This window comes from Zonotrichia leucophrys, chromosome 1, assembly GCF_028769735.1.
Source record: "Zonotrichia leucophrys gambelii isolate GWCS_2022_RI chromosome 1, RI_Zleu_2.0, whole genome shotgun sequence".
NCBI lineage: Eukaryota > Metazoa > Chordata > Aves > Passeriformes > Passerellidae > Zonotrichia > Zonotrichia leucophrys.
In genome coordinates, this window is record NC_088169.1 from 69467166 (window position 1) to 69484234 (window position 17069).

General features: G+C 43.2%; 1 protein-coding gene across 7 annotated transcripts in view; it reads right to left on the reverse strand.

Moving 5' to 3' along the window:
* MTUS2 (microtubule associated scaffold protein 2) overlaps positions 1–17069 on the reverse strand; it is a 265481-nt gene that overhangs the window by 63437 nt on the left and 184975 nt on the right. For all 7 annotated transcript variants that reach the window (XM_064716695.1, XM_064716686.1, XM_064716676.1 and 4 more), the window contains one exon: positions 1224–1385. In XM_064716695.1, the coding sequence (XP_064572765.1) occupies positions 1224–1385 (162 nt within the window). The remainder of the gene's footprint in view (positions 1–1223; positions 1386–17069) is intronic.

Consider the following 17069-nt stretch of genomic DNA (forward strand, 5'->3'; position numbering starts at 1 on the left):
CCAGTGTTCATATGCTATTGCAAGAGAGACAAGATTAGAACTACCAAAAAAACCCTTGCCTTCATAATTTCTTTGATTTATTTCAACCTTTGCTCCTATCAAATACTTAGCATCTTTTAATTAAAAAAAAAAAAATTAAAAATTATGAATTGCTGCTAGCTTGGCTCATAAAAAATTAAACCAGAACACTGGACTATCATAGTTTCTTTTGCTTCTGTCTGTTGTGTATAATAACAACTTCCTAAACTTGTCAGCTGCTCCTGTTCAGGAACTGACTGTTTGCATAACACAGGCAGGTAACCCTACTTCCATGTTTAGCTTCCTTCCAGAATAAATCAGGCAAGTTTATGACATGGTAACTGCTGAGTTATCCTTTCATCCTTACCTTGACCCATGGGTCTTTTATTGTATTTATCTCCCTCCATCCAGTTGGTTTGGTGGGGACCTGGTGTCCAGCCAAGGTCAAACCACTACAACACGTTAATCTGACTTGAAACCAGGGGACGAGAACTAGCAATGCATTAAGTCTTTGCGTCATATTTTGCACTGACTTTTCCTTCCCAGCTCCATTTGCAATGTGTTATCAAACCCAATGGAACCTACATAGAGATGAAACGCTGTTGAGTAAGAACCAGCCTGGATAAAATTATTTCTTTTGGAATCTAAACTGTCAGATCTAATCTGAACTTGATGGAACTGGTCATTTGAGACACAACTGAATTGAGCAGAAGGAGAGTTTAGGAAAGGAAACAACCTGGAAACAACACTAGGAGTTTTTTGCTTTGATTGTTGGCCTCCTTCTGCCTCTCTGAGTAAAAAAACCAAAAGATTATTTAAACCTAGAGGCCAATATCCTCATCACTGCAAACATACCTAGGAATGAATTATCCGCTTGATGGAATGCTTTGGTCTCTAAAGCAACGCAATGTTTACAAAAAGCTGTTTGTTGAGAACCAACAATATATACACTAAATCTCTGGCATGGGTAGTTAGGGACAGTAAATGCCTTCAATTCGCCACATAACTCAGAAAATGAGATTATAGCTGTGCTGTTGCCTGTGTTCAAAAGGGTCTACAGTAAATGGAGTCCAAATCAGCACACCAGCAATGGGCTCTAGGATGGCATGAAAATTAATTAAAAGCAGGCAGTAAAACAGCATCACAGCAAGGTTTCTGCATTTCTTGGCCTAAGGCAGGTGGTGTTTGAAGCTTGGAGCACTTACCAGCGGGTGCTGTGGCTGTTTTTGGTGCTGGCAGTAAGCTCCTGCGTGGTGTTGCTGTGCCGCTCGATACCTGCGCCGTGCCTTTGCTGCTCCCCTTGGGAGCATCCTTAGGAGGTGCAGGTGCCCTAGGGGTGGTCTGCTCTTCATTTCCAAAGCTGGAACCTGCAGGAGACCGGAATTGCACTAATTATAAGTCCATAAAAAATGTATGTGAACTGTAGCATACAGACCAAACTTCTATCAGCAATTATAACCCACAGCGACACGTTCTCCCTGCAGCTTGGGCTAAGTGACACAGACTTGCTCCACTATAAACCCTCAGGTAGAAATAAAGAGTTCCCAACAACTTACTTAAATGCTAAGTCTTGGTGTCGTGGTTTGACCAGGAAGGAGTGGGAATTCTGGGAAGCTGTGGTCAAACCAATGAAGGTTTTGGGTTTGAGACTGGCGTCCGGTGTGGCCAGTGGGGTTTGGACACACCTCCGAGAATACACAGGGGTTAAAAGCAAGGCACTGCCCTTGGAACTCCCTCTTTGGGACATCGTCGGGCGAAGAGGTCAGATCTCTTCCCCCGCCCAGCCCGCTGCTGCTGGGCGGGGGAGGGGCGGCCATGCGGTAGGCCCGGGGCCTGGACAGAGGTGGGGGTTGAGGGGCTTTCAAGGATGGAAGGGTGGAGGAGCCCCAAGAGACATCGAGACATCGGGCAGCCCCCCCCCCCCCCCCCCCAGGAGAGCAGCCAGCCAGGAGGAGAAGGGGGGAGGAAGACTGCCCGGCCGGAGCGGCAGCGTGTGGGCAGCGTGCGTGGGAGTCTGGGAGTCGCTCCGGGACCGACAGAGACTGAAAACTTTTAACCCTTTCTTGCATGATTGGGGCCTTGCAAAAATGCTAATCCTCCTCGAAGCTGAATAAGAAGGGAGATAGGAGATGAGATAAGACAAGGACCTGGCCCGAAGAATGTGGAGATGATTGGATGGGGAGAGGTGATTTGGAGTGGCCTTTTGGCTGGACTTTTCTTGTAGCCATGGACTCAGTTGTTCCTGTGACACAGACTGCATTTAGGGGGAGGCAGTGCCTCAAAACCAGGAAGGTTCTTCGTGAGGACCCCCCGGCCCCAGGGGGTTGGAAAAATATGGGGGGGACAGATGTCCCAAAAGCAGAGACTGTGCCTTTTTGGAGTGAGACAAGGCATCCTTGAAAGACAACCCTAAAAGCAGCTCTGGCCATGCGCAGTGGTGAGAGCACTGGGCATGGAAGGAAGATGTTACAAGCGGCAAAAGGACTTTTTTTTTCCCGGGCGGTGCCGAAGTGACAGAGAAGCACACGAGGTTTCAGCGTGTTTCCAGGGGAAGCCTATGGAACGAGAAGGACTCCTTTCCTCTTCATGAACTGATGTTTGAGTATACTAAAGTGTGGGGCCAAGGCTGGGCAGTTGTTTTGGGAGAATGTATCGGATTGGGAAAGTCAGGGAGTGGGGAGGAGGAAAGTGGCTTTTTTGTAAGGTTTTCAATTCTTTTCTTCTTTTTCCTTATGGTCTTTCCCTATTTTCCTGTAGTTTAAGTAATAAAGTGTCCTTTATGTTTAAGTTAGAGCCTGTTTTGCTTATTCCTGGTCACATCTCACAGCAGACACCAGGGTGAGGCATTTTCATGGGGGGCACTGGCTCTGTGCCAGGCTCAAACCATGACACTTGGCAACAGTCTGGTTCCAAACAGAGATATTAAGACCTCCTCTTTGTCCACCTCTGTGAAGGTATGTGGCTACAACACTCATAAAGAAACCATGGAATTCCTAAATATATGGGTGGATGAGTTTATGGTTTTGTAGCTGCTGGAGGAGCCACATCACACGTTCATCCTACCACTTGGAAGCTGCTGATGTTCGAAATAGAGGGGAATAGCAGGGCTCAGTGGTGCTAAGTTTTCAAATTCCCCTGCTCAGGTGGAGATTTCCCACAAAGAACCCCTCAGATCACATTCAGACATTTGAATAATAAGATAAAGAACAAAGAAAAAATTTGGCCTACACTCTCACATCCACTTCAGTCATATTCTCATAACAAATATTAGGTTGCCAAGTTTTCCACCTTAAATTGACCTCTTTCAAAACTTTAAATGGGTTTGGTGTCCTTCTGTATTTGCCATCTACAGAATAATGACATCCTAAATTCCTTGTAGACATAAGGAAAACAATATTTTCTTAACATTTGAGAAAGGCAGAGTTGGAGTAGACAGACCTATCTGTCTACAAGGCCTAAGAGGAGCAAAAGATTACAGCAGATCTGGACTTAAACCTTTGCAGAAGAATGAACATTTTGTTTGAAAAAACTAGTGGGGATGGTGCAAGAAATGCAAAAGATGTCAGAAAAAGTCTATAATTTTTATTTCAATTGTTTTACAAAGATGCAATATAATATTGGTTAGGTACTGCCTGCAGGAAAATGATAGCATTATCTTAATAACTGGCACATCTAAGTCTTGAATATTTTTAAGACGTAGGCTTCTTGAAAATGTGCAAGTAAAGAAGAGATTTCATTTTTGCCTTTATTACTGAAAATCTACTAGAGGAATAAAAAGCAGGTTGTAAAAGAAAACCCTCTTTCTGATAAAGGCGGAATATCCTTTTTGGCTCTGAAAAAACATCTTTAAGTATAGCTGTGTCTTTGAGGCTGCTTGCATATACCTCTTAATTTAAAGTGTGTATCTGCATTATAAATGGACTTCTACAAACATATGTGACCTTTACCAAGCCCCACTGAAAACTCAAAACAGTGTAGTGTACTCTACACAGGAAGAAAAAGACCCGAAGCATTTGTCACCTTTACACATCTCTGCACATAACAAACAACCCCTCAGCACATCAGGTGGTTGTTGAATATCCAAACTGCATGCATTTTTCACCTGTGTAACAAACATTTAAGTTTATGTGCTGAATTTACTGTGACAAGACACTCCTGACTTCCATAAAGTCACAACAGCAGAAAATCTGGCCCAACCTAGCCCCATCTCCTCGGCAGCTGTGCACAAGGGCATCTCTTCTGCCAGGTGCCAGGGGGATGCTGCAGCATCTGTGTGTCCACCTCAGGCTGTCTGCACCTCACCCCTGAAGCTATTCCTGAAGTGGTCTCATATATATGCTTACCCTGTCAGCTTGGGTAAAACCACTTGTAGAAATCTTTGTTCTTTCTTCAGCTATTTTTTTATAAGTTTCCATTGCAGAAGCACTAACCTTGAAGAGTAAATTATTCTTATTATTTGCAGAGAAATAGAGTTCAAGTGTTCTTTAATGGAAACCCTTTATTAAATCTGAATTTCAACATTCATTCACTGAGGAGTGAGGGAAGAAGTGTGAGGCTGAGAGGGAGCAGGTGTTCCCTACAGAGCCTGGGGAACATCATGGGGAATTCCAGAAGGAATTTCCCTGCAGCTTGAGGGGAGAGTCCTGATGGAGCAGATATTCACACCCCACACTGGCACAGGTGGACATGGCCCAAAGGAAGCTGCATCCATGGAGAGCCCTCACAGGAGCAGGGCCCTGGAAGAAGCTGTGGGCCTGCAAATGAGAACCATGCCAGAGCAGGTTTATCCTGAGGGACAGCAGCCCTGGGTAAAGACCCATGCAGGAGCAGAAAGAAGTGTGAGATGGAAGAAATGGCAGAGAGGAACTGAAAGGGACTGACTGCAACCCCCATTCTCCTCCCACTGTCCTGCTCAGTGGGAATATGGGATGGAGGAGGTAGAGGAATTGGGAAGGGAAAGGTGACGCTGAGAACGTAAAGAAGCGGTGGGGAAAGCTATTTTAGTTTTTTGCTTTGTCTTTCTTTCACACCTTTCAACTCTATTTTAATTGTTAACATATTAAATAATCTTTTCAAAGTCAATTATTTTTTGCCTGTGACAGCAATTGGTAAGTGATCTCCATGTGTTACCTGTGGTCTTATTCACCTTATTTTCTTTCTTGTCCTGCACAGGAGGTGAGACAGCGGCAGGGTGGGTGCCTGGCAGCCAGCTAAGGAACTACAGCAATATCAGGACACCCAGGATTTGCTGAGATAAGGTCAATGTTTCTCTTAAGAGACATTGTCTCTCACTTTGCTCTTCACTCATAGATGGAGACTGGAAAGAGACAGTGGGATACAACACATGCGTGTATAATATGCCCCAAAAAGCAAATGTTTGCCGCTTCCATGGATATCACTAAGGCAGCCTCTGGTTCCCCAGGAGCAGGGGTAGGCGAGTTTCACCTTGCTGCACATAGATTCCAGAGCTCAAACACGATCCAAAGAAGAAATTAAATTAAGGACCTAGGAGAATACATATTTCTCATGATCTAGGAGGAACATAAAGGTTTTTGTTTACTTCAAGGAATCAACTTAGAGGAAAATCAGAAAGATTATTCATCAGATGGTCCATCTGTTAGTACCTCATGAAATAATGCCTCCCACTATTATCTGCGGCAGGTGAATCAGTAGCATCTGCCCTTCCATGATACAACATCTTATTTTCCAGTAAAAGCCTGTACAAAACCACCAGATGTGCAGTGGGTGAACAGTTTCCAGGTGACCACATCCTTTGCTGTATTGCTCTTCCCTCCTACTCCTCTACTTTGGCATCCTGTCCAAACCAGGGGAGGCTCTGCTTGCCTTTGAAGCACCTGGTGAGTCGTTTGGGGGCTGCTACATAAAATGCCCTGCATTTTTGCAGATTCTGCGCTCTATGAGGAGCAGCACTGCTGACTTTGCAGTAGAATGTTTAACAGGCTATTAACAATCTGCTGGGGCTGAAGGCCTTCAGCCTCACTTTTATCATCTCCTCACTATGAGCCCCAAGGAATCCTACTCTTCTGCTTCTGAGAAAAAAAAATATCGAAAAGAAGAACATTCCTTTGAAGGCTTGCAGTTACTTTGGAAAGTCCCAGCTGCAGCCACTCTTCCCCTACACTTGTTTGCCCATAGATATGGAGAAATTAGGGCTGGGAACACATTGTAGGCTGCATGTTCGAAGAATACCATGACCAAAATCCCACTGGCTCCTAGATCTCTTTGAACCACTGTTTCTTAGTATCTGTCACCACTCTTTTTACCATCTGGCTGCAGCTCATTTCAGGGGCTCCTCATCCTCAGAAAAGGAAGACTCTTTTGTGTGTGCCACTATGAGTTTGTGCCTCTTGTAGGTGTTCCTCTTCTGAAATAATTTACAAATTTTATTAAAAAGGATAGAAATACCATATGATAATACATATAGCTGTAAAACTAGCAGGAACATGAGTGGGGAGAATTCTGCATTTGATGAGAAATTAATTAGGCCATGTTGTGTGGCAGGTCTTGATCTGAGAGGAGACAATGATAGGAAGGGCTGTGTTCTGGAGCCCCACAGCTACAGATTTCCCTGTCTGAAGTCAAGGGCAATAAAGTCTCCTTTTGTTGGAGAACTTGCATTCTCTGTAGAAAGGCAGCTTGTTTGACAATGCCCACGGGTCTGTGTGTTGCTGACAAACAAACTGCAGAGGAGTGTTACAGAATGTGTGCAGCTCCCTGTCCTGTGGGCTGCTACTGCAGCTTACTCAGAGACATGGAGTGAGTTTCCAGCTCTTCACAGCAGGTCAAGCACTCCCTGTGCTGGCAGCAGGCTTGGAGCTGATGGCTCCTGCCACAGCTGTAATCACACTCAGGACACTGGGAACACACTGGCATCGTGCATGTTCACTGAAGGACAAATGTTTACCCAGGGTTATAGGAAGGCCTTTCCAGCATAAAGATCCTTGGACACTCCTTGATGCCACGTTAATGATGATGAAGTTGTGCCTAGTTGTTGCACCAGTCATCCCAGTCACTTCTCAGTCACAGAACTGGAGAAGCTTTAAAAAAGGATTTCAGTCCAAATTCACACATCAAGGAAACAGCAGAGACAGAGAAGTGAGCAGAAAAAACATGATGATAAATGAGACTGGAATTACTTTTTTTCACCTGCAAAACACTGGGATGTATTATTCCTCTGGGTTTTACTAGGCTGCACTTTTGTGCCCCAGTTTTCAAGCAAAAGTACAAGCATAATGTGAAATTTAAAGTCACTGCCATGGGGAATGATCTGATAAGAAAAGTACCTAAACTGCTGAAAATAATCAGGTGATGCTTAAAACCAAAACCTGCAAGATACACTTTTCACTAACTTTGGACATCTGCCCATCCTTCAGCTAATGCCCATTCTTTATTCCTGATTGTTACTTGTGAAGTGGTAAGCAAATTTTATAGAATGATTACCAGATATGTAACCTGTCAAATGAAATTTTTATTTCCCTACTTTAAGGGTTGATGTTTTGAAGTCCAGCATGGCATATTTCAATATGAGTTTTCATAGCGTCATTTTCAAGAGACACAATTGAACATTCAGCTTTGTAGCTCAAGCTGAAACAAAGCTATGGACCAAGAGGTACAGTGTGATCATTAGCCCTGAGGGCTAACCACGTTATTAAGATGTTTTGATAGTACATAAGATTACTAGCTGGCTAATTGGGGTTTTTTTGTCTTTGCAGAGAGACAGTGCTTGGTATTTCCTCAGGCACCAGCTCATGACAGGTTTATTTTCCATCCAGAAAAGAAGATGCTTAAGAATTGATGTCCACACAATGCTTAAGCCTAACTTACTTAGCTCAAAGTCTTTCTTCCCACTGCTTTTTTTTTTTTTTTCTTGCTCAGACAAAGATGTTTGAGCAATAATTCCATGTAAAATACTTGTTTTGTGCCTGATCATAAGACTTAATAAAAGCGGATTTTTCAGAAGTGTTTACATTCGAAAACGAAACTTGAATTTTGAATTCAGGTTAACAATTTCCACCGAAATAAGGAGCCAAATTTGCAGTTCCTGTCAGCACAGCTTTAGATAGCTTTAGGTCTCTGCACTGCCAATGATTTCCTCTGAGGCAGCCCTCTCATTGATAGGGAGGGACTTCTGTGCCCTTTGTGCCAATTAATAATTGATGATGAGCCTGCTGCACTGGCAGGCTCTTCCTCTACATCCAGCTGCCCTGACTACTTCTGCTAGGGCTGAATCCTCCTCTTGGAGCTGATCCAGGCAAGCAAAATAAATGTAGTGGTTTTGGCAGGGCAGAGGGAAGCATCACCTCTTCAGGCTGTGCTTTCCTAACTCAGGTGGCAGCTGAGCTGCCAGGGCAGCCCTGGTAGCCCTACTTCCAGCAGGATGCCCTTGCACACATGTCCTTTATTTGAGGCTTGGTCCATCAGAATGTATTTACACTGCTAAACAAAAGCTGGACAAGCATTGTAGGCTGTCTCATCCTCACACCATCCAGGCTGATCACAGCAGCTTTTCCTGAGAAGGTTAGAGCAGACAAAGCCATGGCCACAGTGAGGGAGGTGAGGGATGAGGAGACTGGGCTTAGCCTGGCCTCCAGGTTTCCCTTTCTCATCAGCACAGCTGGAGCTGCAGCCAAGGAGCATCCACTGAGCTGGGCCACGTGTGCTCCATGCCACTGGCAAAGGAGGTCATTCAACTTGATCTTACATCAAAGTGGGTTTAAGAAAAGTAAAGATGTTTTGCCTCTGCCAAGTGGAATTGAAGCTCCTTCCTTTACATGATTTCCTGGTTTTGATGACACTGAGTTTTTGAAATCTAGATTAATTTTTGGGACACAAACACAACTTCAGTTCCCTTCAAATATAATAGATAGCAGAAATACAGTCTTCTGCTGATAAACCTCCTTGTGTCAGTGCTAACTAATTCATTTCATATCACCAAATAAAATATATATTTTAGGACCTGGCTGTATGAATTTCTTACTTGAGTGGAGCCATGTGCTGCTCCCTCCTGAAGTGTTACAAGCCTCCTTGGGCAAGGTGAAAATTTCACCACGAAGTAAAATCTCTGTATGTGTTACTGGGAATTGCAGAAAACTCGCTGACTATGCCTGATTTTGGAGTCACATAACCCATTTTATTTGGGTTCTGGTGAGATGTTACATCTCTGTCAGGAAAGATGAGCATTTTATTATGTAATAAAGTCTGTATGTTCGTGGTAGCTTTGCCTGCCAATGGCAGATTCTACAGCTGTTTGGCTAACTGAGAGTTTTTGCATTGGCTGGCTAAAAAACCCCATAGGACATGGAGTGAAGATAGCGTAGTATTTTGCTGATCAATTGTAGTATTTTTAAGAAAAGTTTTTTTGGAATAGTGCCAAAGGTACCTGGGCTGCACAGACATTTTAAAAGGGGCCTCAGACATCACTGTATATCTGCCTTCTGAAAGAGGAATCTCCTGGCATTACTTGGAACTGAGCCATCAAAGGTCATTGATGACCAAATCTTCCCTGCAAACCTTCCTCATCCAGTGTATGGCTCTGATCACCGTGACAAGACACATCCCACATCAGGAATACTCCACTGGAGTGTCTCTTGTGGCACTCACAGGAGCTGACGTAGTAGAATTACATACTGGGGAAATGTTTGCTTCTCTAACTGAGAAGAGAAAAACATACCTGCTCTAAACTTCTCCTAGATATATGGATTAACTTCTCCTAGATATATGGATTAAAATTCCTAACAGATCAAATCAGAGTAATCTGATCTTACTCTGTAATTACTGAAGCTTATCAACTAACTGTACCGAGGGCTGGTTCTTAAAACCTGACATACACTTGAAGGCAAGCATGTACTCATAATGTTTTGGAAGCTCTTCTTGCTGACACAAGTTAAGAACATATTACGTATCAGTTAAACATTTAAACTCCTCTAAGAATTGAAGGCTCATTTTGGGAGAGTAAATAAGTAGCTATATGCAAGCAGCAGGTTTTCTGGGATCCTTTGTTCAGTAAATTTACTGAAATTGATTGTTATTGAAGGCTGAATTTGTAAGAAAAATAATATTTGACCCCTGTGAAGGCAATTGAGGTGTTTGTCTTCGGTGCAACAAAATTTTGACTTAGGCTGAATGTGTTAGGCAAAAGACTACTCTCTATGCCAAGCAAAAAGGTACGTGAAGAAAAACAGAAGCACAGATTTACTTCGGGTCTTGACTGACAGAGACATGCACTGTCTTACAGAGAAGATGGATGAATACAGGTGCAGGGGCCACTTCTCCCCCTCATTGCCCAGGAGTGTAGTCCCCTATACCACAAAATTCCCAGGCACTGTAGAGCTCTCAAAGTAACACCAAGCACTGATGGCATTTTTGCCACAGACACATATATGGTCCAATGCCCTCAGCTGCCAGAATGACTCTGGGGATCACCAGGGGATGGCCAAAAGTTAAAATAACCAGAAAGATGTTACAGATAACATTCATTTTTTACTACCACTAAAGCAATAATGGCACGTATCAGCCTACTTAGGGGGAATTTTCCCACACAGGAAGATTTTGATGTTCCTGGGTAGTCCTTTGGTCTCAGCACCCACACTTCCAGAAGCACCAGTTTTGTAGCATGACTTGTGCTCGTGGCCATCTGCTTTCATGGCACTGAGCCTGCTTCTGAGCTGGCATACCAAACCCTCCGGGGCACAGGCACCCATGAAAGACAGAATTAGAAGTGACATCTGCTCTGCAAGGGGTTCCTCCTGATGGCAAGAAGTGCCAAATTAGAGCCACATTCCTTATCATAAGGAATGACATCTGCTGGCCTTTATAGCATTTTGTCATCAATAAATGCCTCTTCCCCAGAATTGCTGCTTTTAATTTGCTTGAACACTGGCTTGGAGTATTTTGACACTTAAAGGTATATATAATCCTTGGGAAAGTGTTAATGACATTCCAACAGCGATCATGAATTTCCACCAGCTTTAGCAATCCGTGCTGGTTGGCACAGCTCAGCAGACTAGGAGAGGTTAAGCCATGCTCTAACAATTGTCAGTGCTTAAGAACTGAAGGTGGCATTCAGTCCCGCTCCTTCCCTGCCAAACCCACCACAACGTGTGTGCTGTGGTTTACACGGAATTCCGCCAGATCAAAGAGCTGGAACATGTGTCTGACTCCTTATGTGGCATAATGATGACTTCAGAGCATGTGACACAGGCTGAGGAGGAGAGATGTCATACTGAAACCTCAAGGATGGAAGAGCCCTTAGAGAGTCCCCAGTTAGTCACTAATTAATTGCATTTTATGAGCTCAGGCACAGATCCTCAAAGCTGCTTAGGAACTTAACTCCTATTTCATTTCACATTCAAATTTAACTCACTGTGCTTATTCTTAATCACCATCTCAGCCCTGAAGGAGTTTCAAATCCACAGATGTCTCCATTTCAGAGTATGAAGGATGCAAGCAGCTGAGCAGAACCTCCCATGAATGCTGAACAGTTCTTTGGTTGGAGGAGAAAGGAGATGATTGGCACCAGATCTGTGCTTTGGAAACACTCAGGGAGTTTTCTAAGCTGTTCAGAGCAGCCATTTGCTGTGCTTACATCATGTTCATCCTCTAGGACAACATGCTGTTCAAGAAAAAACAAGTGAACCTGCTTTTCCCAGTTAATTTTCACAAACTCCTGTGTAAGTAATGCACAACATGGACAGTGTTGCTCTGGGCTGACTCCTGTCCAGATCTGTGTTTTGTAGCTATTTTGGATGTCATAGAGAAAAAAAACCCCAAACCTATAGCAAAATATAAATCAGGAAAAAAATTACTTGTGTAGTCCAGAATTTCAACAGTTAGGAAACATTTTTCAGTGGAGAGATTTATTTTTAACACATGCACTGGCTACATTGTATATTTCAAGACTCCAAAAAAAAGTTTGATTTGCAGAAATTCTGCTGATGAAATGTCTTCCTCAAAAAACATCTTAACCTGTTCAATCAAACTAAGGTGTTTTTTCTAATAAATATTGTCAGTTAGGAGGAGCCTGGGTATAAAACTGTAATTCAAAACCACTAGGAGAGAGAAACACAAGCAAAACAGTCTTCTATTATAAATGGCATTATCCATGGAGAATAAACATAATTTTTTAAATTATGTGACTGTTAAATTTTTTTCTTATCTCATGTTTACTAAAAGCAGTGCCTTTAGTAGATGATTTTGGGCAAAATTCAAGTGCAGAAATATTAAACCAAAGTATTGTCAAGTGGGAGATTGTAATTCAAGTGATTTCCATAGTACTTCAGTTTTAGGGAAAGATCTCCAAGGCCCTGTACTTTGCAGGAGGAGTTGGATAGCTCTTAGACCTGCTGACAAATGGCAGAGGCCTCAGGAGAGTCTAAGTAGTAGATCTTCCTTTGAGTTGTTTTGCTGGTTCTGCAGAGTTTCCTTCTCCTTCACGACAGCAGAATCTGACAGGACCCTCACAGGGCCCTTGATGCTTCTCTTATATTCCTGAATCCTGAAGGCAAGTGGTTATGTAAAAATCTCAGTTGGTATTAGTGTAAAAGAATTACACTAATATGAATGATAAAATAATTACACTATGCTTCTATTTTTTTTACCTTCTTCTTCAGCATTTATATGTATCCTGAGAGCATCTCCAAGATCTTCCTTTTAAAGAAATGTCCTGGGTTTTTCTGAAATGGCATGAGCCATGATATCCCACCACACTACTGTGACGACAAAGAGGCTAAAGGTGCATTTGCTCTAAGGAATGCTCAAAAAGCTCCTCCTTCTCTCAGTTAAACATGAACACATATCTCAGGAGACCTGAGTCCTGGTCCCTGACATTTAAACATGGGATGGTGGTAGAGCTTTAGAGCACTGATACTGAAGACAAAGAAGGAGGCTCTTAGAGGAGACAGAAGAGTTTTACTGTTCTGCAGAAAGGCCAATTTTGGTTAAAACTGTGTGTATAACATCTGTAAACTCCTTAGGATCTGGGGAACAAGACAATGCACCAAGCCCATCTGTCTCCTTCCAAATTTCTAAAGTCTCACAGATGAAGGAGGGAGTGGAAGATACAGCTGAGGCTCTTTGCAGAAAGGATATTACTCTTTACTATATCAAAATTAGAAAATAGGGCAAGAACAGCCTGAGGAGAAAGATTTGGGGGTCCTGGTGGACAAAAATTATTGTCTGAGAGTAAGAAACACTACTAGCTCCACAAGACACACATGAAGATAATATTTTATATTATAGACCATACGTCTCCTAGTCAAGGATAGCCATTATTAGAAATTAAGATCCACTCAACCAGAATCCCAGCCTCAAAAACAGTCAGTGGCTTCTCAGTAGCTGGGAAAAAAGCAAACAGCTTCATCTTTTATGAGTAGTAACAAATTTTTCTTCTGGTTTTACATGACAGTTTAATGAACTTCCTTTGGAGTTTCTTTTGGTTTTGTTTTCTTGTTTATACAATGAAAAGACAATGGAAAGCCCTAAAAACAATAAGGACTTTTTGAGATTAATCAACACACCAGATATCTCTGGTTTCTCTGGAAGGGCTGTGATTTTGTTCAAATCCATAATGAAATTTTAACTGCTGCACGCCAGAGAGGGTTCTTATCCTCTTTGTATTCTCTAAAATTTAGGGAAAAAAAGAAGTTTAAATAAGGGCTCCTGTGAGTTTGGAAATGCAACATATTTTGCTGAAAAAAATCTCTAAATTGGATAAACTTGGGGTGGTGCTGGTGGTTCCTCAACAGTATTTCACCTTCTTGTGCTTGTTAGCAGAGTGCAGGGAGTTGCAAAAATCAAAAAACTCTTTGAGCTTTGGGCAATCTGGAAGGCCATCCCTACTTAACAATGCCATCACCACCTTCTGCCCATCTACTTTTTTTCTCAACAATCTGCTCTGTGAATAGGTGGAATAATGTGATCTGGTCTCCTTTGAATTTTTGTGCTTTATACATCTCCACTGCACTGATGATGGCAGCCCACCCCAGTGCCAGTTATTCCAAGACCAGCACTCCCAGCTCCCCATCAGCTACAACATATGAGCCCCTGCCTGTGGATCCTCCTTGTGTCTGCAGTTTCAGTGTTTCCCTTCTGAAAAGGCCTCATAAATGACACAGAGAAACCTCATTGTCCTGCCAAGGCCTCTAACTGCTATTTGGTCTCTGGTGTTGTGGCAGGTTCTATTCCAGAAGGCCAGAAAGGCTCTGCACCACCAAGAGAGACCTCAAGATAGGAACTTTCTTAATGGAAAGCACTGATTTGGATCTTTGGTCTTTAGGAAGCTGCTAATTCTATGAAGTCTGTAGAATCTGGAGTGGCTCCTTCCCTCAGAGGAGTTCAAAATGCAGGAGAGATGGAGAATTACAGGACTCATGCCATTGATTTACATAGATTTTGTTTACTTGGAAAATCATAAAAAAATTGAGAGAAAAACACCAAACATTTGAGTCACTGTGACCACATTTAAAAGTTAAGCATTTCCTGGAACAGCAAGGATGGCTTTGGGGACCCAAGGGAAGGAGGAAAAGCCCTTCCTTGTATCTGTCAAAATGACTGCACTGATACTGGAAAGGAAGCATGGATCTGGGCTTTCCAACTGGTAAGCTGTGGGAAGCCTCTCTAATGCTATATAGACACTCCAATTTTAGCAGGAATACAGTCCTAAATTAGAAGGCTGGACAATAAGTTCAGCTGTCATACATTTGCTACTAAAAGAACTGTTTTTAAGAAATACGTTATTAACTTAAATGCTACATGATTCCTTCAAAAGCTATGACTCTCAGTGGATTAGTGAAGTGAGAGTGCTTTCAGGCTATGCTTAATACAAGTCTTATTAATTTAAAGCCTTATGATTGCCTTCAATGTGATTATGACCCAAAGTCAACCTCCATTGTATCTGTCAAAGTTGTTGTAAGACTCTTTATGTGGTGGAACAATCACTTCTGAAAGGCTGACTGTCTTTCAGAAGGTAAATACAAGTCTCTCAGTGGGATTACTTGAGCCTCAAGGCCTGGGCTCCCTTCACAAAACTGGGACCACCCAGCATCCCACATTACAGACAAACAAACACACATTTGCATACAAGGAACTCGTACAGGGTTATGTTTTCCATTTTCTCTCCAGAAGGAGAAGAAAGTCCAATAAGGGATGAGGAAGATCTGTTGACAGGTTCTCCTTCCTGGGCCTTTCCAAAGTTCCAAGTTAATGGAGACCAGCTGGGTCCCTTGGTATTGGGAAATCACCACTGGGTTTGCAGTGGAGCCAGCCAATATCCCAGCTTCCTGCAGCCAGGATGGCCTTAGGTGGGCACCCACAGCACATGGGGTTTCTGAGCTGCATAGGGTAGATCACCCCAAAAGGACCCTTGTCACCTGGCAAGGGTTATAGCCACACGCTGGTTCCTGTGGGGTGCAGCATGGCCGTGGCTCAGCCAAGCACAAGCAGAGACTCCCTGCTCCATAGTCACTGTCCTTCCCACCACCCTGAGCAGATAAGACAGTGTGTCACCTATTAATTACATTAATAACTACTACCAGACTATATTTAATACAAACTCAACATCTGACAACTGCTAACCTTCAAGATGAAAGTTGTCTTTCTTTATTGCTTCCCTTTATGTAAACATATAGACTGCCTGCATTTCGAGTGGTTTTGCAAATACAACAGTCTATGTAAGCTCTTTTATGTACCTAGAATGGGGCCTCCCTAGCAGGGCTTGGAAATAATTCAGGTTGCCTCTGAACAATTTAGAGGCACAGCATGAAACAGAGACAGAAAAGAGTCACAATTACAGAGATATCTGATATCTAGCAACAACTGTGACAACAACAATTCTTTGAAAACTGTGTAGGTGTATCTATGTCATAGTTTTAAATAGGAGCACTCAAAGGTAGCAAACACCTCAGTAAGAAACAAAGCTGAACTGTGAGAGCTCTTGAGTTTGTACAGCCCTCAGCAAAATGAGGCTGAAACTGGTTGTGCTTCTTTTTCCCCCCTGCAGAATGGGTGCAGAGCAACAACAAATAATAGAATCTCTTTAGAACATCAAGCCCTGGCTTTGGGGAGGTCACTCGAGAACAAAACATGAGCCCTATTGGCAGACAGCACACCCGGTTAACCCAGATTTCTGTCTTCACTGGTGATCAGCAGCAGAGACTGAGAAAAAAGAAAGAATACAGAGCAAAAGACAGTGAATCTTCTCTCCTCCCACGTCTTCTCCAGCCTCAAAAGTTCTTTCTATGTGCAGAGCCACAGAGGGCTTTTAGTTCTATGGGCTTGTCCAGTTTTTCCTTGTGCCCATGGAATCTTTCAGTACTCACCACAGCAGTGCCATACTTTAGTCCCTCCCTTTTTTACTCTGTACCCACATTTTTGCATTTCTGAACACCTTGCTGTTTCAGTGTACAATTGGCATGGCTCTGATGAAGAGGCAAACACAGGCAATTGTGTTCAACAGGATATGCTGAACATGGGGGCAGGCTGGCACCTGCAGAAGCCCCTCCAGGCAGCTTGGCTCCATGAGGAGCACGGTGCTGCTCTGCCTGCCACCCTGCTCACTGCTGCCCAGCCCCAGAGCTCACCCTCCCCTGGCCCTGCTGCCTCCCCACCTTCCTACTCCCCACCCTGCAGCTGGGAATGTGTTCTGCTGACACCAAAGTCAGCACAAATGCATCAGCGTGGAGCATGTGCTGGTGCTGGTTCCTCAAAAACTGAAAAGCCCCCTTTGGAAAACAAATCACAGAGGAATATCCCAAAGGAGCAGCTAAATGGCATCTAGGTATTTCCTAAGTTCTCTGCCAAGAAGTATTTGATTTACACAGTCAGCCTCTACTTATATTTTGATCCCCATGCACTCTTTCTTCTCTGAGAAAGATGCTTGGCTCCCAGACAGTTGGAACAAGTCCAATATAAAGCCCAAGCCTTAATGACCAGGAAAGGCTTTGGATAGAGAGAGGGTGGGTGGTCTCCCCTGACTTTCTTCTATCCTTTCTCTTCTTCAGCTCTCTTGGTGTTAAGGCATATGTGTGTTGTGGAGG